This window comes from Dendrobates tinctorius, unplaced genomic scaffold (genome assembly GCF_039654945.1).
Source record: "Dendrobates tinctorius isolate UK_male_01 unplaced genomic scaffold, ASM3965494v1 ptg000059l, whole genome shotgun sequence".
Taxonomy (NCBI): Eukaryota; Metazoa; Chordata; class Amphibia; order Anura; family Dendrobatidae; genus Dendrobates; species Dendrobates tinctorius.
Window position 1 is genome coordinate 2788888 of NW_027361727.1, and position 23900 is coordinate 2812787.

A 23900-nucleotide genomic window follows, 5' to 3' on the forward strand; every position below is an offset into this window, starting at 1 on the left:
GAGAGCGGGAGAGGGGAGTTTGCAAAATCATCCACTGCACAAAGACGAGAGAAGACCAAGTCGAGGGAGTTTCCGTCTTCATGCGTTGGAGAATTAGTAAGCTGCGAAAGGCCAAATGAGGAGGTTAGAGATAAAAGGTGAGTAGCAGATGGGGAGAGGGGAAGAGCAATGGGGATGTTGAAATCACCCATGATGAGGGTAGGGATGTCACAGGAGAGAAAATGTGGAAGCCAAGTGGCAAAATGATCCAGGAACTGATGGGAGGGGCCGGGAGGACGATACACCACCGCCACTCGCATGGAGAAGGGGGTGTAGAGTCTGACGGCATGGACCTCAAAAGAAGGGAAGACAAGTGAGGGTACTTGAGGGATAACCTGAAAGGTACATTTTGGTGATAGGAGCAGACCAACGCCTCCACCAGCTCTATTGTCTGATCTTGGGGTATGAGAGAAGTGAAGCCCCCCGTATGAAAGAGCAGCAGCAGCGGTAGTGTCTGACTGCTGGATCCAGGTTTCAGTAAGAGCCAGGAGGTTAAGAGAATTAGAAAGGAAAAAGTCATGAATGAAGGAGAGTTTGTTACACACTGAGCGAGAATTCCAAAGTGCACAATTAAGAGAGACAGATGGCATGCAGGGAATATTAATAAGATTAGAGGGGTTTCTGAGTGTAGCAGTCGGGAGGTTTGACTTTCTATAACATGGGGGACCAGGGTTGGGAGCAATGTCTCCTGCGACTAGGAGAAGGAGGATAGAAAGAGTGAGCAGATGGTTAAGTGATTTGTGAGAGCGTCTCTGATGTTGAATGGTGGGACTGACTGGATCTGTGCAGTTTAACAACGTGAAAAGAGCATGAGTGCTATACATAGGAGAGGAAAGAAGCGAGGGGCCAATGTGGATGGAGTGTAGAGAGTTAATGCCAGGGCGGTTGATGTGTGTGAATGCAGCGGCCAGGATTAAAATTACACAAATGCATATGGTATATATTTGTTGTACTCCAAATGTACAGGGAGTCGATGTATATAAATGTCTTACCTGTCTCCTGCCCTGTCTAACTGCCATGTTATAACTGCCAGTACTTTGATAAACTGTACTTGGATAAAGTGTGCATAAATGCCCCCTGCATAAATGCTATCCCCAAGCTATGTCTGAATATATAGGAGGATAAGACTTAGAACTTTTTTTTTTTTGGGCTCTCTCTCTTCTCGTTAATCAATCACACTAAATTGAGACACCAGGACCCAATACAATGTTGTGGTCAAATAAACACATGTCCAGCACTACATGGATCATAAAGCACTTTGAAAAGTTTCTTGACCTCACAACATAAGGGGACAAGCAGAGTAAGTTGAAAAAAAACTATATACCATATAGAAGCTTGCAGAGTTGAAAACACAGAGATAGCATTCAGGATTAACTGCTTGCTGACATTGAATGGAGACACAGGAGTGGATTCAGAGCAGAGATTGGAAAAGCTGGTTACCATATAGAAGCTTGCAGAGTTGAAGACACAGACACAGTATCACACAGGATAGGATTAGATACACGGCTCAGCAGTCAGTATCACACAGGATAGGAATAGATACACAGCTCAGCAGTCAGTATCACACAGGATAGGATTAGATACACAGCTCAGCAGTCAGTATCACACAGGATAGGATTAGATACACAGCTCAGCAGTCAGTATCACACAGGATAGGATTAGATACACAGCTCAGCAGTCAGTATCACACAGGATAGGATTAGATACACAGCTCAGCAGTCAGTATCACACAGGATAGGATTAGGTCAAATATTAACGCGTTGGTATAGGTGTCCTGTGCTCCTCCATAAAATAAATCACAGAATCATAGAGTTGGAAGGGACCTCCTGGGCCATCTGGTCCAACCCCCTGCTCAACGCAGGATTCGCTAAATCATCCCAGTCAGATGTCTGTCCAGCCTCTGTTTGAAGACTTCCATTGAAGGAGAACTCATCACTTCTCGTGGCAGCCTGTTCCACTCATTGATCACTCTGTCAAAAAGTTTTTTCTAATATCTAATCTGTGTCTCCTCCCATTCAGTTTCATCCCATTGCTTCTAGTCTTTCCTTGTGCAAATGAGAATAAAGTTGATCCTTCTACAATGTGACAGCCCTTTAGATATTTGTAGACAGCTATTAAGTCTCCTCTCAGTCTTCTCTTTTGCAAACTAAACATTCCCAAATCCTGCAACCTTTCCTCATAAGACAGGGTTTGCAGACCGGTCACCATTCTGGTCGCTCTTTTCTGAACTTGCTCCAGTTTGTTGATGTCTTTTTTAAAATGTGGTGCCCAAAACTGGACACAATATTCCAGATGAGGTCTGACCAAAGAGGAGTAGAGGGAAATAATGACTTCACGTGATCTAGACTGTATGCTTCTGTTAATACATCCTGCAATTTCAAACTTATGCTGGAGATGTGACAATGAGGAGGGGGTCTATGCTTCATATATGGTGGTCTTGCAGTCTTCTACGTCCATTTTGGGAAGCTGTTTTTGGAGCCTTTCACTTGATGACGGGCGTCCACTGTGAGCCATCCCCTCAAATAGCTCTCCTTTCACTGATTCTCGGGTCTATTACATCCATAAAGAAAGGAATTATGAGGTTCTGCTTAGTAGCGGCCAGAACAATTATTCCCCGGTACTGGAGAGCGACAAGGGTTCCGTCTGCGGTGGAGTGGGTGTCCGAGATGGATAGAGTGAACCGAATGGAGACGCTCTTGGCTCAAGATGACGAATCTGTGACCGAGCGGGGACAAATGTGGATCCTCTGGGAGACATTCAAGGAGAGTTCGGGGTTTCCGGGCTGGTTAACTGAGTTCCCATAATTTTTGTAGGGTAGCTGGGACCGAGGTTGGTTTAGTTTCCCCTCCCCTTCCCCCATTTCTTACCCACTTTCTCTCTTCTCTTTCCCTCTTCTTGACTTTATTTCTCAATATCTGCCTTTTTCCTACACAATCTCAGAATGATTAGTCCAAAGGTTACTAAAATGTGAATGGACATGATGTGTCTGATTTGAGATGTCTAGGATTACAAGCTTGTTTTGTCCCTCACAATGTTGTATCTTACCTGTCTGTATATTCTGGTGTATTCATATGTATATCATCTTTCTGGATTGTTGTACCTTATTTTGAAAAGTTTAATAAACACATTTATGGTCTGTTCAAGAGTTGGAACTGCCAAAAATCTGTTCATCTTTGCACCGGAAGGAAAAACCAAAAATCTTGAATGAGTTGAAAATAAAATACTATCAATACTTGGGTAATCGTTTAGTTAAATTTGTGTTGCAAATCTGTAGTGATGAATATATGATGTGAAAAGTTTTTATGTGCAATATAATCATTATGATTTGTTATAACTAACCACATTTGGTTACTATGCCCAGGCAACGCCAGGCTCTTCAGCTAGTATGACATAAAAGTCCAAGATTGGACAACCTCTTTAAGTATAACTTTGGGAAAACTGTTATGAATGAGTCACCGAGGAGGAAAAAACAAAAAGCAAGCTAAGCCCAGAAAACCAGAGAGGTTGGTAACTAGGGGATTGCAGACCCCTGATCCTATCCACAACAACTAGCAGTAGCCGTGGAGCGTGCCTACGGTGGTCCTAGACGCCTCGTCACGGCCGGATAACTAAATAAGCCTAAAGAAAGAAAGGGAAAATCTAAACTGCTCCAGAGCAGACCCCAAAGCAATAGACAGCCCCCAACATGTACTGTCGGTGAAACAAGATGAAAACACAGACACAGGTAGAAAGATAGGCTGAGCAAACGATGGGGCCCTCACTAACTAGAAAGGACAGGAAAGAAAAGCTGCTGTCTGCAATCACGCAAAAAACCCTGCCAAAAAGAATGTCCAACACGTCTGATAGAAAAAGGCCCTGAAGTCGCTAGACTTCAATTCACTATATCAGCACTCAGGTATATTCTGAAGACAGAGCAAAAGAGATCAACTGATCAGAGACAAAATGGGGATTCAGCCCAGTCCCAGCCAGGGCTGGCTGAACACAAAAACTAAGTAAACCAGACAAAAACTCATATGAACAATAGCAGAGAAAACTTAGCTTTAGGAAGGCAGGAACCAAACTGGAAACCAGGAGCCACAGTCAGGAAAAATCACCAGCAAGAAACTAGGGAGTCGGCTGTCTTAAATCAATCAGAAACTCCTGATGTCCAATCACAGTCCTCTTCCTCAGGTGGCCGGTCATTTAGATCAGCTTCATTACCTCCCTTCACCAACAGAGGGAGCCAGATAGAGAACTCACTACTCCTCTGTCAGCACAGCCAGCTCCATAACCCTCACCAGAAGCCAGAGGCAAACCCGAAAATGAGCTCACAACAGAAAACTCTCTCTCCGTCATATACAGCTCTAATCTAACAAGAGAAGATCACCGTAATGTACAATCAACACCTCGTCCCGCTACTGTTTCTTATACTCTTCTCACATCATTTATTCCCAGATTTACATTAGGTGAAGTCTTAAATATATAAAAAATCCTTAGCATTTAATATCCTTTGTGCACCCACTCGCCAAACTCAGGAGATCTCACCCTGACACCCCACCCTCGTATCGTTATTGTGTGGTTGTGATATTTACATATTAGTCAATAATTAGATTACATTTACACCGCAGCTCTGCGCACGTTCTGCGTCTCCGTCATTCCAGCTCTTTGTTGGAGAAAATTGTAATTCACAGGCAGCAGATAAATTACCATAACTTCCCTAAGAAATATAGGTCAAGGGTAATGTTGGATTCTCAGCAGGCAGATCTGAAGCTCCTCCAACGGAAAGTGCAAGCCCCATGAACGAGGAACCTCTCACATATTCCAGGGTTGCATAAACATCACATCACTACTTCATTGCTCCATAATTTGTATTTGTTCAAGTGCTGTCATAGTGCTGCGCCCACCCGGTGACATGATGGCATTGGTCATAATGTAATAGAAGATCTTAAGAGAATCTGTGTCTTCAGAAAATGGCCAATTTCTTAAATAAGTTTTTATGTTAAACATTTTTTTTTCCATATCACTATGTACAAAATATCCTGAAGTATTGCAGTTTTTCTTCTGGCCATTGAGCCTTGCAATAAGCTGACACATCTTATTGCAGGAAGGATTACAATGACCGATAACTCTACATACAGCAGATAACATAACACATGATCCACCATTCACAATAGGTGATGTCAGAGCTCACCTCCTCCTCCCTTTGTACAATGACTGATAACACCTCTATACACAGCAGATAACCAGGATCCAGCATTCACAATAGGTGATGTCACAGCTCTCCTCCTCTCCCTCCTGTACAATGACTGATAACACCTCTATATACAGTAGATAACTAGGATCCAGCATCCACAATAGGTGATGTCACAGCTCACCTCCTCCCTGTACAATAACTGATGACATAGGATTTGCGTGATATCACAGCTCACCTCCTCCTTCTATACAATGACTGATAACACCTTTTATATACAGTAGATAACACAGGATCCAACAATCACAATAAGTGATGTCACAGCTCACCTACTGCCCCTCCTGTACAATAACTGATAACATATCTATATACAGTAGATAACACAGGATCAACCATTCACAATATGTGATGTCACAGCTCACTTCCTCCTCCTGTACAATGACTGATAACACCTCTATATACAGTAGATAACACAGGATCCAACATTCACAATGTGATGTCACAGCTCACCTCCTGCCCCTCCTGTACAATAACTGATAACATATCTATATATAGTAGATAACCCAGGATCTACCATTCACAATAGGTGATGTCACAGCTCACCTCCTCCTGTACAATGACTAATAACATCTCTATAAACAGTAGATAACACAGGATGCACCATTCACAATAGGTGATGTCACAGCTCACCTCCTCCTCCTCCTGTTCAATGATTGATAACGCCTCTATATACAGCAGATAACTAGGATGCACAATTCACAATAGGTGATGTCACAGCTCACCTCCTCTTCCTCCTGTTCAATGATGATAACGCATCTATATACAGCAGATAACTAGGATGCACCATTCACAATAGGTGATGTCACAGCTCACCTCCTCTTCCTGTACAATTACTGATAACACCTCTATATACAGTAGATAACACAGGATCCACCATTCATAATAGGTGATATCACAGTTCACCTCTTCCCCCTACTGTACAATGACTAATAATCTCTATATACAGTACAGGATCCACCATTCACAACAGGTGATGTCACAGCTCCCCTCCTCCCTCTCCTCTATAATACCCTCGGCACATGTGACAGAGCATGCCTAGAACACTTCATGGTGTTTCGCTCACATAGGATTACCTCGCACGGCTTTCACAAGTGTTTTCATTCAGCTTTCCCAGAATCTGATTTTGCTCAGAAAACAAACATCAAGGTCTAAGAACTTCATTTTTTTATGGGTAACAGCAGTCGCTGAGCATTAAGTTTCCTTAAAGATGTAAGGTCATTTCTGTACTCTCTTTGTTACATTGTATTTAATAGGATTATTGGATTACACAGAGATTACATTTGAAACATTACTAGCTTTGCTACATAAAAAAAAATGAAAAGAAAAAGAAAAAAAAAAACTTTATTAACAAAAATGAAGGGAAAAAAAATTCTAAAAATGCCAGCGTCATTCATCTGTGAACCCTTCATCTAACCACTAAGAGGAAAACAAGTGCCCAGTGATTGTGGAAAGCTCTCAGCCCGCTGACTGTATAATTCATATGTCAAATCAAATCTCAATATTATTGCGGCTCCATTACGGCAGGTTGGGGGTAAGTAATCCTTCCATTATTATAGGTGGATTTATGAGGAACCCAAGTGACATTTAGTAAGAAAACGGACTTCAGAAAAAAAACTGATAGATTATAACCTCCGGCTGCTGCTGCAATCCGAACAGTGCAATGCCATAAATCAGAGCAGATTTAAAGGAGACCTGACCGCTAATTAAAGAGTAGAATTCCTGCCTGCTTTCCTGCGAGACCGATCACAAGACCGATCACAAGCCCTAAACTGCATTATCCTAAGTGCCGATATAATGTGTCCAATGTCCTCCACTTAGGGGTTCAGAGATGGCCTCTGCCTCCAGCACAGGTGTGTGACAATCAATACAAAGTGGGCAGGTAGTCCACGATGGATGCACTGGGGAGGGAGGTGTAGAGCATTGCTGCAGATGATCCATGATGGATGCACAGTGGAGGAAGGTGTAGAGCATTGCTGCAGATGATCCATGATGGATGCACAGGGGAGGGAGGTGTAGAGCATTGCTGCAGATGATCCATGATGGATGCACAGGGGAGGGAGGTGTAGAGCATTGCTGCAGATGATCCATGATGGATGCACAGGGGAGGGAGGTGTAGAGCATTGCTGCAGATGATCCATGATGGATGCACAGGGGAGGGAGGTGTAGAGCATTGCTGCAGATGATCCATGATGGATGCACAGGGGAGGGAGGTGTAGAGCATTGCTGCAGATGATCCATGATGGATGCACAGGGGAGGGAGGTGTAGAGCATTGCTGCAGATGATCCATGATGGATGCACAGGGGAGGGAGGTGTAGAGCATTGCTGCAGATGATCCATGATGGATGCACAGGGGAGGGAGGTGTAGAGCATTGCTGCAGATGATCCATGATGGATGCACAGGGGAGGGAGGTGTAGAGCATTGCTGCAGATGATCCATGATGGATGCACAGGGGAGGGAGGTGTAGAGCATTGCTGCAGATGATCCATGATGGATGCACAGGGGAGGGAGGTGTAGAGCATTGCTGCAGATGAAGAGCCTGTGATCTATTATTTATTATGCATTGCTTATATAGCGCTGACATATTCCCCAGCACTTTACAGACATTATCATCACCATCCACAATGGGGCTCATTATCAAAATCCCCCATCAGCATGTCTTTAGAGTGTGGGAGGAAACCGGAGTACCCAGAGGAAACCCACACAAACATGGGAAGAACATACAAACTCCTTGCAGATGTTGTCCTTGGTGGAATTTGAACCTAGGACTCCAGTGCTGCAAAGCGGCAGTGATAACCACTGAACCATTATGATAACCACTGAGCCACCTTACTAACCACTGAGCCACAGTGCTAACCACTGAGCCCCATAGCTAACCACTAAGCCACAGTGTTAACCACTGAACCACCTTACTAACCACTGAGCCACCCTACTATCCACTAAGCCACCTTACTAACCAGTGAGCCACTGTGTTGCTCCTTTTTCATAAGGACCCTTCCACCTTATAAAACTGCTCCACCTACAAACATCATTTTACAGCTTATCTTAATATAATGCTCAAAAGCTTCGCAAACACTTTACATATCATATCCTTTCCTAGATTTATATCATATCCTTGCCTCCAGTTACTTTCAAAGCTGCGGTTGGATTTTATCTGTACAGTGCCATGTCTGAGTTTCCAGTACACAGTTCAGCAGATTGCAGATTTTGTTGTGTTTCCAATCATGACTAACAAAAGTTTAAATGCAGCTTTGGATGTGACCAGAGAGGCAGTGATAATTGTTGCGAGTTCATTTTCCCCTTCATTACTGAGGCCCGAGGAACTCCCTCTTTTGGTAAAGAAAGGTAGTGAGCCTGATTGTCAAACACCTGAGGCTGATGATTATGACTGGCTGAGTGGAGTTACGGACTGGATATAAGGCTGCCGACGCCATTCTGCCCTGCGGGTGATTTCTCTGTGGGATCCTTGGAGACCAGTCTGAATTCCTGCTCCTCCAAAGCTAAGTTTGCTGCTCGGCCTTTTGCTTTTTTGCTTTGACTTTGTTTTTGCTTTGTTTTTCTGGATTTCTGCCATTCCTTGCTGGGGTGTGCTGAATTCATTTAGCTCTGTCTTCTGAAAATACCTGAGTGCTGATTCAGTTTTTGAAGCCTAGCTGCTTCAGGGCCTTTTTCATATCAGCTGCTTGGCTTATATCTTTGATAGGGTTTTGGCAGATTGCAGACAGCAGCCTTCCTGTCCTTTCCTATCTAGGTAGTTTTGGGGCCCCGTCTTTGCTCTGTCTATCTTTCTGTCTGTGTTAGTATTTTCATCTTGCTTCACCGTCATTATATGTTGGGGGACGCCTATCCCTTTGAGGGGAATTGATGCTACTCCTTTGGCTAAAAATAAACCCCAGTTTTGGACCCAGGTGGTAATGCGGGTCGCCCCAGACCATTAAGAAAATTGCAGGTTTTTGGTGTTACATAATCTGCATGATACTATTGTTCTGGGGTTTCCCTGGTTACAAATTCATAATCCAGTTTTGGATTGGAAATCTGTGTCTGTGGTGAGTTGGGGTTGTCGGTGTGCCCTTTAGTGAGGCTCCGGTGTTTTCCACCTCTCCTCAGTCGCATGATGTTCCTGATTATTTGGCGGACTTTTATGATGTATTTAGTGAGAATGAGTCTGCGTCTTTGCCTCCTCATAGGAGTTATGACTGTGCAATTGAACTGAGCCCGGGGTGTAAATTTCCCAAGGGTCGGCTCTTCAATTTATCTGTACCCGAGCACGAGGCTATGCGATCCTATATTAAGGAGGCGTTGGAGAAGGGTCATATTAGACCATCCTCGTCACCCTTAGGTGCCGGGTTTTTTTTTGTTGCCAAAAAGGATGGATCATTAAGACCTTGTATTGATTATCGTGCCCTCAACAAAATTACTGTTAAATATCAGTATCCGTTACCCCTGATTTCTGATCTATTCTCCAGAGTTAAAGGTGCTTGCTGGTTTACCAAGCTTGACCTCAGGGGGGCGTATAATCTTATTCGCATTAAGCATGGGGATGAATGGAAGACGGCGTTTAATACTCCGGAGGGACATTTTGAGTACCTGGTGATGCCTTTTGGGCTCACTAATGCCCCTTCTGTCTTCCAGTGCTTCATGAACGATATTTTCCGAGATTTCGTCGATAAATTTTTGATTATCTATCTGGATGATATTTTGATCTTCTCCAAGGATTGGGATTCTCATGTGGAACATATTCGGACTGTGTTCCGGATCTTGAGGGAGAATTCCCTGTATGTCAAGGGATCTAAATGCCTTTTTGGAGTACAGAGGATTTCTTTTTTGGGATTTGTTTTGTCCCCGTCAACTATTGGAATGGACCCGGCCAAGGTATAGGCCATTCACGATTGGGTTCAGACCACTTCTTTGAAGGCCCTCCAGAAGTTTTTGGGTTTTGCTAATTTTTATCGGAAATTTATAGCAAAATTTTCTAGTATTGCCAAGCCATTGACTGATTTGACTAAAAAGGGTGCTGATGTGATAAATTGGTCTCCGGAGGCTGTTTCTTCCTTTCAGGAGCTGATGCGAAGATTTACCTCCGCCCCGGTTTTGCGGCAACCTGATGTCTCACTTCCATTCCAGGTAGAGGTGGATGCTTCTGAGATTGGTGCAGGAGCTGTTTTGTCCCAAAAGGATCCTGTAACATCTAAAATGAATCCCTGTGCTTTCTTTTCCAGAAGTTCTCTCCATCTGAACGTAACTATGATGTGGGGAATAGGGAACTGTTGGCCATGAAATGGGCATTTGAGGAGTGGAGACATTGGTTGGAGGGAGCTAAGCATCAAGTCGTGGTCCTCACTGACCACAAGAATTTGATTTACCTAGAGTCGGCTAAGCGCTTGAACCCTAGACAGGCTAGGTGGGCCTTGTTTTTTACACGTTTTGATTTTGTGGTTTCTTTTCTTCCTGGAACAAAGAATGTCAAGGCAGACGCCCTCTCTAGGAGCTTCCTTGCTGATTCTCCTGTGGTGACCAAGCCTGCTACCATCTTAGGCGAAGGGGTAGTTCTTTCTGCCATCTCGCCCGATTTGAGACGTGCTCTGGAAGAGTTCCAGGAGGACAAACCTGAGGGTTGTCCCAGTGGAAAGTTATATGTTCCTGAACAGTGGAAGAAGAGAGTGATGTCTGAAGTTCATTGCTCTGCTTTGGCTGGTCATCCAGGTATTTTTGGTACTAGAGATCTGGTGAGTCGGTTTTTTGGTGGCCCTCCTTGTCTCGTGATGTCAGGAATTTTGTGCAGTCCTGTGGGACGTGCTCCCGGTCTAAATCGTGTTCTCGCTCTAGTGGGTTGTTGATGCCTTTGCCTGTCCCCAAGAGGCCATGGACCCATATTTCAATGGATTTCATCTCTGATATGCCTGTCTCTCAGAGGATGACTGTTATTTGGGTGATTTGTGATAGGTTCTCTAAGATGGTTCATCTTGTACCACTCCCTAAGTTGCCGTCTTCCTCTGAGTTGGTGCCCCTGTTTTTACAACAGGTGGTTCGTTTGCACGGGATTCCTGAGAACATTGTATCTGACAGAGGAGTCCAGTTTGTGTCTAGATTTTGGAGAACTTTCTGTTCCAGGCTGGGAATTCAGTTGTCCTTCTCCTCTGCGTTTCACCCTCAGACCAATGGGCAGACAGAGAGAACAAACCAGACCTTGGAGTCATATTTGAGATGTTTTATTTCCGCTGATCAGGATGATTGGGTTTCATTTTTGCCCTTGGCCGAATTTGCTTTGAATAATAGAGCTAGTTCTGCCACTTTGATGTCACCTTTTTTTTGTAACTTTGGGTTTCATCCTCGATTTTCTTCAGGGCAGGTGGAGCCCTCTGCCTGCCCAAGTGTTGACACTGTGGTGGAGAGAATGCACCAGATCTGGGACCAAGTGGTGGATAAGTTATCTCTCTCCCAGGAGAAGGCCCAGCGGTTTTCCAACCGACATAGGACCATTGGTCCCCAGTTTAAGGTTGGTGATATGGTGTGGTTATCATCAAAAAATATTGCTATGAAGGTGGCTTCTCCTAAGTTTAAGCCTAGATTTATTGGACCTTACAAGATTGTGGAGATTATTAATCCGGTCTCTTTTCGTTTGGCTCTTCCTGTCACATTTAAAATCCATAATGTGTTCCATAAATCTTTGTTGAAGAGGTTTGTTGAACCTGTTGTTCCGGGGGTGGCACCTCCAGACCCTGTATTGGTTGAAGGTAACATGGAGTATGAGGTAGAGAAAGTACTGGATTCCCGTCTGGCTAGACGGAGACTCCAGTATTTGGTTACGTGGAAGGGTTATGGTCAGGAGGATAATTCCAGGGTCTCTGCCTCTGATATTCATGCCAAACGATTGGTGCGTGCCTTTCATCGGGCTCACCCTGATCGCCCTGGTGGCGTAGTTGAGGGTTCGGTGACCCCCCCTCAAGGGGGAGGTACTGTTGTGAGTTCATTTTCCCCTTCATTACTGAGGCCCGAGGAACTCCCTCTTCTGGTAAAGATAGGTAGTGAGCCTGATTGTCAAACACCTGAGGCTGATGATTATGACTGGCTGAGTGGAGTTACGGACTGGATATAAGGCTGCTGACGCCCTTCTGCCCTGCGGGTGATTTCTCTGTGGGATCCTTGGAGACCAGTCTGAATTCCTGCTCCTCCAAAGCTAAGTTTGCTGCTCGGCCCTTTGCTTTTGTGCTTTGACTTTGTTTTTCTGGATTTCTGCCATTCCCTGCTGGGGTGTGCTGATTTCATTTAGCTCTGTCTTCTGAAAATACCTGAGTGCTGATTCAGTTTTTGAAGCCTAGCTGCTTCAGGTCCTTTTTCATATCAGCTGGTTGGCTTATGTCTTTGATAGGGTTTTGGCAGATTGCAGACAGCAGCCTTCCTGTCCTTTCCTATCTAGGTAGTTTTGGGGCCCCGTCTTTGCTCAGTCTTTCTGTCTGTGTTAGTATTTTCATCTTGCTTCACCGTCATTATATGTTGGGGGCTGCCTATTGCTTTGGGGTCTGCTCTGGGGCAGTTTAGATTTCCCCTTTCTTTCTTTAGGCCTATGTATTTCTCCGGCTGTGATCAAGGGGTCTAGGGCATCGTAGGAACCCCCCACGGCTACTGCTAGTTGTGTTGATAGGTTCAGGGGTCTGCAATCTGATAGTTGTCAACTTCTCTGGTTTTCTGGACTTAGCTTGTATTTCTGCTTTTGCCTCCTACGGTGAATCATTCATAACAGATAATCTTTCTTATTATGCACTTAGGATCTTTGATATATTTAAGTGGAGGAGTGACTACACCCTTGGCCCCGCCTAGAGCCACACCCCTGCTCAGTGTTTCTCTTGATTGGGTGCAAGTTACTTGGGGGAGTTCCCCAATGTTTCCGTTGGCCCTTGAAGCCATTTTTTTCCTCTAGATACAGCACAATCTGACAAAAGTTTGTATAATCCGTCTGTGGCCGATATCCGGCAGACGCCAAGTCAGCTTGAATCGAGCTGCTGGAACATGCAAAATTCTGTCATCATTTGCATTCTAACTGAATCCTTCCTCTCGTAAATCCAGATCCATTCCACAAGGGCAATTGAAAAAAAAGGTGACCACCAAACGTCATGCAAATGATGCTGCTGCTAAATAATGAGAAGTCAGGAATACAAAAAAAAAAAATGCTTTGCCTCTCATTGATGGGGGCTCTGAGCCTGAACGTGGCTCCATAAACAGCATCCCCCCAGGAAGGGCTCTAAACGGAGCTGACATAATTAAAAGAAGAAATTCTGTTTCGGTGATGCACCACTAATCACAATATCAGTGCAGGCATTTGGCAACGGCAGCACCAGCCCTGGAAGGAAGCAGAAGGCACGGGGGTCTCGGCGGACTGTACCCCGTCTGAAACAGCATAAGAGATGTAGTGAGCAAAGAGGGTCATTTATGCAAATCAGTAAGAGTAAGCAGCTCTCAGCTATAGCGCAGGCATTCTGCATTGCTTGCGGTTCATGAAGTGGATACATTGTATTCATCAGATGGTTACTGCACAGGAAAATTATACTGACACATAAGACAATGTAACGACACTGTCGCGAGCCACAATCTAGTCTGAAAGCCAAAGACATTGTGCACCATCCCCAATTCAGTGTCTGTACCCAGGTCCTCACCCCATAGCACAATGGCGGACACAGACAGAACAGACCCCTCTGTAGGAATAGTATATGCCCCCTCTGCGGTCCAATAGCTCATCATAATGGTCCCCTTTATGTATCGGTGTCCCTTTTTATTTGCTTTGTTTTTATAAATTTCTACAATTTGTGTTCTTTAAGGGAAACTATCAGCACAGAATGACTGTTCAAACAAAGCACAGGCGTTCGGCGTACATTTGGTGTGGCCAAACATTTCGGTGCACCTTCCCAACTATTTGTTTTCCATCATTCTCCGTCCTTTTCTGGCTCTATAAAGCCAGAGCTGTCAATCAATTAAGATGATGGGTGGTGGTAGAGGGGAACTGAAATGTCTGGACACACCAAGGGTGCATTGAGCACCTGTGCTTGGTTTGAACAGTCATTATGTGCTGATAGTGTCCCTTTGAAGAGACCAAGTACTATTATACTGCAGCCAGCACAAACCTTAATTGGATGGATTTGTAACCAGTAAATTAATTAGGAACATATGATCTGGGAACTATTTCATAGGAGTAAACCCATGTCTTTTCTTGTCATAAGTTTTATGAATTTTTAACATGATGCAGTTAAGGGTTAACCAGTTTATAAATACCTTTTTATATATCTTTTTAGACAATTCTGACTTCAAGGGGTTGTCCTATTGCCTTTCTGCAAGAGTGCACCGCTTGTCTGCCTCCTCGCTTCCTTCTCGTCAGGGAAGAGTAACATTTTGGACAAGCGGTATGACTGTACGCTCTCCGATGCGGCAGTTTTGCTCCAGTTTTGGATCCAGCACTGTGGCCAGCTTCAGAGTAGCACTTGCAGGCTCTTTAAAGTACAGCTTGTTAACACTGTGCTCTTTGCCTAGGAGACCAACCACCACTAAAAGGCTGCAGAGTTGGCCTGTAACCTAGACAATGACCTATACAATTAAAAAAATACTTCCTTTCTTGAGAACAGATAGAATTTTTAGTAAGAGGTAAATGCAAAGTTGCTCTTTTTACAAGAACTTTGCAACTTTACCTATTTAAGGAGATGAGAAACCCCAGCGCGTTTGCCATTCTGGATGGACCTGCCCTATCCGACATTGGTAATTACAATACAAAAACTTTTTTAAAAAGTTGCTGGCAAAAAAAATAAAATAAAGAAACTAAGGGAACAGGAGAACATGAGTAATCAATGGACTCTCCTGTTTAACGATGAAGTAGGTAGGTGGTTATAAGGTAGCACCAAATCTTTGCAAACTTCTCAAACTTTTTCAGATTTTTTGACCCTTTTTTGGCTTCTTATACCCTCAAATATCAACTCGCACATCCCAGGGATAATAAACCAAGAATTATTAGATTGTCTATTATATAATAGACCAGATTCTTGTCTTACCTGTGCAGGAAAAATCATCTACGCGTGTGTACCCTGGCAGGCAGTCACATCGGTAAGACCCCGGTAAATTTACGCACATCGTATTGGCTTGGCAGTAATGCATTTTGGCAGCGCATTCATCAATATCTGAAAAACATCAGAAGACGAGAATTATCGTAACCTCCTCATTTCCTGCAGAACTTTTATCTCAGAGAATGACCACCAGTCTTGTGTCACTGTAGATACAAAGACAATCAGATACAATGTGTAAATATTTATCAAAGTTACAGAGAATGATCACAAAAGGAACAAACTTCTCATTCACTTGTTACATAAACAAACACAACTACAACTTCAACAAAGCAAAAGAAAAAAAAAAAGTTTTGACACTTTTATTTCCTTCCCTGGCTCAGTTTATACAGTATTTTATAGGTTAGAGCAGCAGTTCGTACTCCAGAGCTGCCCTTCCTTCTATACCTGGAAGCTGTAAAACCTTAGGAAAACTTTCCACACTCTTTCAACAGCCTACAAGTATACCTTCACTTCTTTCCATAGAAAAGGCCAAAAAAAGCTCTTACTGGCTTTAGGGGTTCTTGTACGGGCTTCCATTTTGTTTTTTGTTTTGTTTTTTTTTATGACAAGAACAGAATAGGAACCCGTTAAAGTCAATAGGTTCCATCAGGATTCCCATCAGACATTACTGCCATGGCTTGGCTTCTCCATCCTCACAAGAGAGTTAAGATACATTGCTATTGGCATCTGATACTATTTGATTGTCCAGCACCAGCCAGTTGACTTTGATGCCGGATTAAAGGACGGTTCTATAAATGGCTCCAATCCACAGTTGTTCCTGAGAACATTACACGCAGCATATTCTGACTCTCAGGACATTAGAGAGAAGCGTCGGTAAAAGTATCTTTAGCGCTGTTTTCCCTCTGAAGGAATGAAGTGTCGCCTTCCATTGATTTACACGTCCTCTATTCTCACAGTGTTACCCAGTATATCAGGAGGCAGATGATCCTGTGAGTGTGAGGAGGAAGCAAATCTCCCCGGGCGCTTTCCTTTCCCTGTTCTCATGGTCACACTTTATAAGCATCACAGTCGCAAAGTCAAAGCTGAATAAACGGCCTTGTTATTTTCTACTTTTTCATCTCCCTTTGACGAAAGAGTGTTAGGAATAATGGGGAGGGTTAACATTAGCATTAGTGATGGCGTTCAGGTTGGGGTAAATGGTAAGGTCAATATTACAGCTGGTGCTAATATTATGTTTACAGTTTAGTGTTCGGGTCAGTGGTTGGGGTTAATGTTACTGTAATTGTCAGAAATGTGTTAAAAGGCTAAAATATTCTCCAGGAAGCAATGGAGTACCACACTCATCCCCGAAACCAGGGAGCATTAGGAAATCTATATACAGAGCTGTATCATTCTGAATATTGCTGCTATCCTAGTCAGTCTATGTCTCCTGCAGCATATGAAGATCATGCTAATCCCACTCTCTTGTTGAGAGGAGTCTACTGATCCTGACCTCTAGCAATAATGTGGTGACTCTTCAGACTATATCATCTAGTGATAATGAGGAGACTACAGACCCTTTCCTCTCATGATCATGAGGACTCTACTGACCCTGTCCTCTCATGATCATGAGGACTCTACTGACCCTGTCCTCTCATGATCATGAGGACTCTACTGACCCTGTCCTCTCATGATCATGAGGACTCTACTGACCCTGTCCTCTCATGATCATGAGGACTCTACTGACCCTGTCCTCTCATGATCATGAGGACTCTACTGACCCTGTCCTCTGATAATGAGACTACTGACCCTGTCCTCTCATGATCATGAGGACTCTACTGACCCTGTCCTCTCATGATCATGAGGACTCTACTGACCCTGTCCTCTCATGATCATGAGGACTCTACTGACCCTGTCCTCTCATGATCATGAGGACTCTACTGACCCTGTCCTCTCATGATCATGAGGACTCTACTGACCCTGTCCTGTAATGATAATGAGGGATTCTACTGATCCTGTGCTGCCATTGTGGGAGGTTTCTTCTGATACCATCCTCTCATGATCATGAGGAGTCTAATGACTCTGTCCTCTATTGATGATGAGAGGGATTCTACTGACCATGTCCTCTCCAGATAGAAAACTGTACTGACCCTGTCTTTTAGTGATAATGAGATGACTTCCAACCCCACCCTCTAATGATAATGTGATGACATGGTGGCTCATCGTGCTCTTTAGTGATGATGAGGTGATTGTGCACACCCCACCCTCTAATGATGATGAATGGATACTTATTACTATAAAGGAAAACTTTATATTCAAACTTTATTTAGATGATGCAACTTTCTGATGATACTTCCCCTTTTAGGTTAATTTGCCGAGTAGCTTTGAAGAGGATGAGTTATAGTATGGAAATGTTTACTGGGAAAGAGAAAGTTTTAATGAGAAACCAAAACTAACAAAGTGGAAAGCCGCGGCACAAACAGCAGCAGCTCATCCTCGTCAGTATTCCAGGCCTGCGCTACACAACCCTGCGTTTCATTAACATGGGAGGCAGGCCGCCTGCTTTTAATGGGATAACTCAGCGAGGAACTTTAAATCCCTGCAGTGTATTTAATTGTGCTGTCACAGTTCTCACCTGCAGATCCCATTCTTAACCCTCCAAGAAAAATGAAAGCAAACATTCCCGTTTCCCTGATCTCCCCAGGGAGGAGGTTGCTTCAAATAGCTTTCATGACCGAGACATTCAGCCCAGACCTGCGCGGCGCAGCGTTCATGAGCAAGGGTGGACGGGCCGGTACCGGGGCCCCAACACATAGGCAGCTCCCGATCCCGCTGCACAATATCAAACAGGCCTAGATTATTACATTCAGCTTTATTTATGTTCATTTACAATACCTATGAGATACAACGCTGCTACTCCTGACCCTAAAAAGGGAGACATGCATATGTACAGCAACACAAGTCATACACATATCACATATACACATCACATGCACATTCTACACATATCACACAGAAATCAGTGCGTCATTATCCTGTACCCCAAGTGTCAGTGCCATTATCCTGTACCCCAAGTGTCAGTGTCATTATCCTGTACCCCAAGTGTCAGTGTCATTATCCTGTACCCCAAGTGTCAGAGCCATTATCCTGTAACCCAAGTGTCAGTGCCATTATCCTGTACCCCAAGTGTCAGTGTCATTATCCTGTACCCCAAGTGTCAGAGCCATTATCCTGTACCCCAAGTGTCAGAGCCATTATCCTGTACCCCAAGTGTCAGTGTCATTATCCTGTACCCCAAGTGTCAGTGTCATTATCCTGTACCCCAAGTGTCAGAGTCACTATCCTGTACCCCATGTGTCAGAGCCATTATCCTGTACCCCTGGTGTCAGTGCCATTATCCTGTACCCCTAGTATCAGTACCATTATCTTGTACCCCTAGTATCAGTACTATTATCCTGTACCCCAAGTGTCATTGTCATTATCCTGTACTCCTAGTGTCATTGTCATTATCCTGTACCCCCAAGTGTCAGTGTCATTATCCTGTACCCCAAGTGTCAGTGTCATTATCCTGTACCCCAAGTGTCAGTGTCATTATCCTGTACCCCAAGTGTCAGTGTCATTATCCTGTACCCCAAGTGTCAGTGTCATTATCCTGTACTCCTAGTGTCAGCGTCATTATCCTGTACCCCCAAGTGTCAGTGTCATTATCCTGTACCCCAAGTGTCAGTGTCATTATCCTGTACCCCAAGTGTCAGTGTCATTATCCTGTACCCCAAGTGTCAGTGTCATTATCCTGTACCCCAAGTGTCAGTGTCATTATCCTGTACTCCTAGTGTCAGCGTCATTATCCTGTACCCCAAGTGTCAGTGTCATTAACCTGTACCCCAAGTGTTAGTGTCATATCCTGTACCCCAAGTGTCAGTGCCATTATCCTGTACCCTTAGTGTCAGTGTTACTATCCTGTACCCTCAGTGTCAGTGTCATTATCTTATACCCCTTAGTGTCAGTGCCATCATCCTGTACCCCTAGTGTCCGTGCCATTATCCTGTACCCCTAGTGTAAGTGCCATCATCCTGTACCCCTAGTATCAGTGCCATCATCCTGTGCCCTTAGTGTCAGTGTGTCACTGTCCTCTCTGAACATTGGCACATCACTGCTGTATGCATAGTAATTACATCATTTGCATTGATTCAGTAAGAAAAGGGTTAACAAGAAATAAACAAGGTGCCAAAAAACAAGTTTCATTGTTAAAACAGTGATAATGGCAGATGTGATCAGCGCTGGGATAATTGGGAGCATCAGGAGACGGGGAGGAGGCAGGAGGCTTTGGTAATACTGAGGTGTCTGAAGTTAGAGAAACATGACAGATGATTATATTATGTGCCACTTAAAGGGTTAAGCCTGCACATCTCCTGCAGCAAGAGGAATGCAGGCAGCAAGTACTGCGAGCTGTGAGAAGTAGAGACCCTGCTCCATCACAGCTGACGGAGAACATCAGACCCCACACCGGCCGCGTCTGACGCATGGTTTCCATCCGTGCGCTGGATCCAGTTCTCCTCCATTTTTGGTCCATGTGGCCATTTTTACCATCAGTGTCTCATCCATTTTTCAAGTATATCGAAAAAAAAAATGCAAGCTTCCAATACTGAGGTGGCACCTGGAGGGACGCACTATCCGTTTTTTTTTTCACGGCCCCGTACACTTGTATGGGCGATTTTGATCCTTTACGCAGAACAAAAACAGACGTCTCCTTTTTTATTTTTGCAAAAAAAAGTGGACATGTGATCGTCCATAATAATGGGTACATGTTCTATCTGCAAAAAAACACGCATGTGAAAAACGGACTAGTAAAAAACGTACTAATTACTGGAGGTCTGATCACTCGGACCCCCAGGGATCCCGATAATGGTCTTCTGGAACTCTGAGAACAGGGAGCTAAAACCTCATCTTGAATGGAGCAGGGGTGCACAAGAGTCAACCTCGCGGTGTTCATATTCTAAAGAACTGCTGAAAATAGCCGAGAGCTGTACTGTGCTTCCTCCTGCGCATCCACACACAGGGGTGTAACAGTCGCGGTTGCAGAGAGTGCGACTGTGACCAGGTCCGTGCAGGAGGACGGGATGGAGGACATAATTATAGGAAGGAGCCCAAGGTGTGGGACATTGCAACAGAAAAAGGCCAAGGATGGAGGACATTGTACCAGGAAAGGGAGACATTATACCAGGAAGGGGTCCAGGATGGAGACAATATACCAGGAAAGGGAGAGATTACACCAGGAAAGGGAGATATTATACCAGGAAGGGGCCCAGGATGGAGACAATATACCAGGAAAGGGAGACATTATACCAGGAAGGGGTCCAGGATGGAGACAATATACCAGGAAAGGGAGAGATTACACCAGGAAAGGGAGATATTATACCAGGAAGGTGTCCAGGATGGAGACAATATACCATGAAAGGGAGAGATTACACCAGGAAAGGGAGATATTATACCAGGAAGGTGTCCAGGATGGAGACAATATACCAGGAAAGGGAGACATTATACCAGGAAGGGGTCCAGGATGGAGACAATATACCAGGAAAGGGAGAGATTACACCAGGAAAGGGAGATATTATACCAGGAAGGGGCCCAGGATGGAGATATTATACCAGGAAAGGGAGACATTATACCAGGAAGGGGCCCAGGATGGAGATATTATACTAGGAAAGGGAGAGATTACACCAGGAAAGGGAGACATTATACCCGGAAGGGGCCCAGGATGGAGACAATATACCATGAAAGGGAGAGATTACACCAGGAAAAGGAGATATTATACCAGGAAGGGGCCCAGGATGGAGACATTATACCAGGAAAGGGAGACATTATACCAGGAAGGGGCCCAGGATGGAGATATTATACTAGGAAAGGGAGACATTAGACCAAGAAGGGGCCCAGGATGGTGACATTATACCAAGATAGTTGACATTATTATTGTAAAGGGCCCAGGCAGGAGGACATTATACCTGGAAGAGGCCCAGGATAAGAGACACTGTTACAGAAAGGGGCCAGGATGGAGGACACTATACCTGGAAGAGGCCCAGGATAACAGACACTGTTACAGAAAGGGGCCAGGATGGTGGACATTATTACACAGGAAAGGGCGAGGATAGGGGACATTATTACAGGACGGAGGACATTATATTAGGAAAGGAAGACATTATACCATGAAGGGGTCCAGTATGAAGACATTATACCAGAAATGGGCCCAGGATGGAGACATTTTACCAAGAAGTGGCCGAGGATGAAAACATTATACCAAGATGGTTGACATTATTATTGGAAAGGGCCCAGGGTGGGGGACATTATAAGGGAGAAAGTCTCAGGCAGGAGGACATTACACCTGGAAGGGGCCCAAAATAAAGGACATTGTCATAGAAAGGGGACAAGATAGGGGACATTATTACAGGAAAGGGAAAGGATAGGGAACATTATTACAGGATGAAGGACATTGTTATATGGAGGGGGCCCAACACGTGTGTCTTCACAGGATCTGGAATGCTACAAGGACTCATATCTGACAAACATGCAGATGGGGGCCCAGGTCCAAATTTTGCAAGGGGACCCATTGAACTTTAGTTCCACCACTGCCGATACATAATGATTGGAGTGAAGGCCGAGCATATGCACTTCCGCTCTATTTAAGATGGGTCTGTAATTATCAGAATACAAGAGCAGTGGTCCCAGTGATCAGACCACCAGTCATCTGCAGTTTATTACCGATCCCGTGGATAGGTGATACATTGGTGTGTTTGGACAACCCTTTGTAGACTGGAACCCCTGAGGCGCATGGTCAGTCACTTTCCAGTCTGGTTTCCATGCTTCTTTGAAACTTTCATAGTTGATTGTATGTGGTTTTTTGGGGGGGTTTTTTGTGTTTTTTTTAAATAAAGAGTACCGTAATTATGTGTTTCCTACGTCTGTACTGATCTTCTTCCCTCGCTGAAAAAAAATAAATGTTGTGATTGCCGCAATCATCCAGCTTTCAGGGATTTCGGAGGAGCACGGATATACCTCCTGCATTACTGGGCAGATTTGTTATTCAGGACTGAAGAAAGCCCGGCTCTTGCACCTAAAATGACTCAATTTTTGGATTTTCGGGAAGAATACTATTTAAATAGATCAATAACTTGAGACACTGCTTTTAGGACAATGATGATCTGATTACAATACGGCGGCGCCCACATCCTTTTCTTGCGCCCTGCGGCTTGTGAATGGCTCCTCGTCTTTATCTGGGCTCGGCATACACTCTCGCCGTCCTATCTATGTCCTGTAATATTGACTAGGCGACTCGTCCACATCCACGCAGATGCTATCAGCAGATGATAAATTGAAGCGAGCTACTTATATAATTGATCTGGAGTCCCGTTGCCCTCGGCTCCTTTTCTCGTTGGCATTTTGAAGGACTATATCTCTGTCTCTTGAAAAAAAAAAATGAAATGCAGATAAAGATAAAAAAAAAATGACTTGAGCGCCATTCGGCCGGGGGAATCAGCCCCATCAATCGTAGAAATGTTTCCAATTTGTAACCAAGTAACTAATAAATAGCAGTGATGATGACGGGATTGCCGCTGCTCACTGATGGACTAAATCAGTCACTTTCCGAGCAATTAGCGAGCAATAAAACAGTCTCCAGGAGACGCCAATGCGGTAGCTCATCTTCTGGTGAACTGGTTATCAGACATAGGGTTGCAACATTTAAAGGAGACACATATCCCCTTGGACACCCAGACATTTTTGTCCTTTAGAACCAAAATAATTAAAATAATTAAATAATTTTTTTTTACATTTGTTATTCGGCACACTGGTGGACATTATAATTTTATGACTAGCTGTAATTTTTGTGCATTTTTGCATACAACTACCTTGGGGAAAAGTTTAGATTAACATATATATATATATATATATATATATATATATATATATACACACATGGCTGAAGGTGTGGGTATTCTTGAAATTGAGGTATTTTTCCCAGAAAATTATTGCAATTCCCCTATATTTTGTTTTATACTCGTTTGTTTCCTTTGTGTGTATGGGAACAACACAAAAAAAACTGAGAGAAAAAGGAAGATGGACATAATTTCACATAAAACTCCAAAAAATGGCCCAGATAAAATTGTTGGCACCTTTACAAAATTGTTGGTAAACAACTTTTTTTCCAAGCATGTGATGCTTGTTCAAACTCACCTGTGGCAAGTAACAGGTGTGGGTATTAAGAAATTCATACCTGAAACCAGATAAAAAGGAAGAAAAGTTGACTCAATCTTTGCATTGTGTGTGTCTGTGTGTACCACACTAAGCACGGAGAACAGAAAGAGGAGGAGAGAAATGTCTGAGGATTTGAGAACCAAAATTGTTAAAAAATATCAACAATCTCAAGGTGACAAGTCCATCTCCAGAGATCTTGATGTTCTGTTTTCCATGGTGCGCAACCTTGTCAAGAAGTTTACAATTACAACCCAGGGCACAGTAGCTAATCTCACTGGACGTGGATGGCAGAGAAAAACTAATGGAAAGATTGCAATGCAGGATAGTCCGGATGGTAGATAAGCCCAATAAAATCCCATAGAA

At 43.9% G+C, this 23900-nt stretch overlaps 1 protein-coding gene across 4 annotated transcripts in view; it reads right to left on the reverse strand.

Annotated features, from left to right (window-relative positions):
• Positions 1-23900, reverse strand: part of NELL1 (neural EGFL like 1) — an 860783-nt gene that overhangs the window by 352514 nt on the left and 484369 nt on the right. For all 4 annotated transcript variants that reach the window (XM_073578304.1, XM_073578303.1, XM_073578306.1 and 1 more), the window contains one exon: positions 15300-15425. In XM_073578304.1, coding sequence (XP_073434405.1) covers positions 15300-15425 — 126 coding nt within the window. The remainder of the gene's footprint in view (positions 1-15299; positions 15426-23900) is intronic.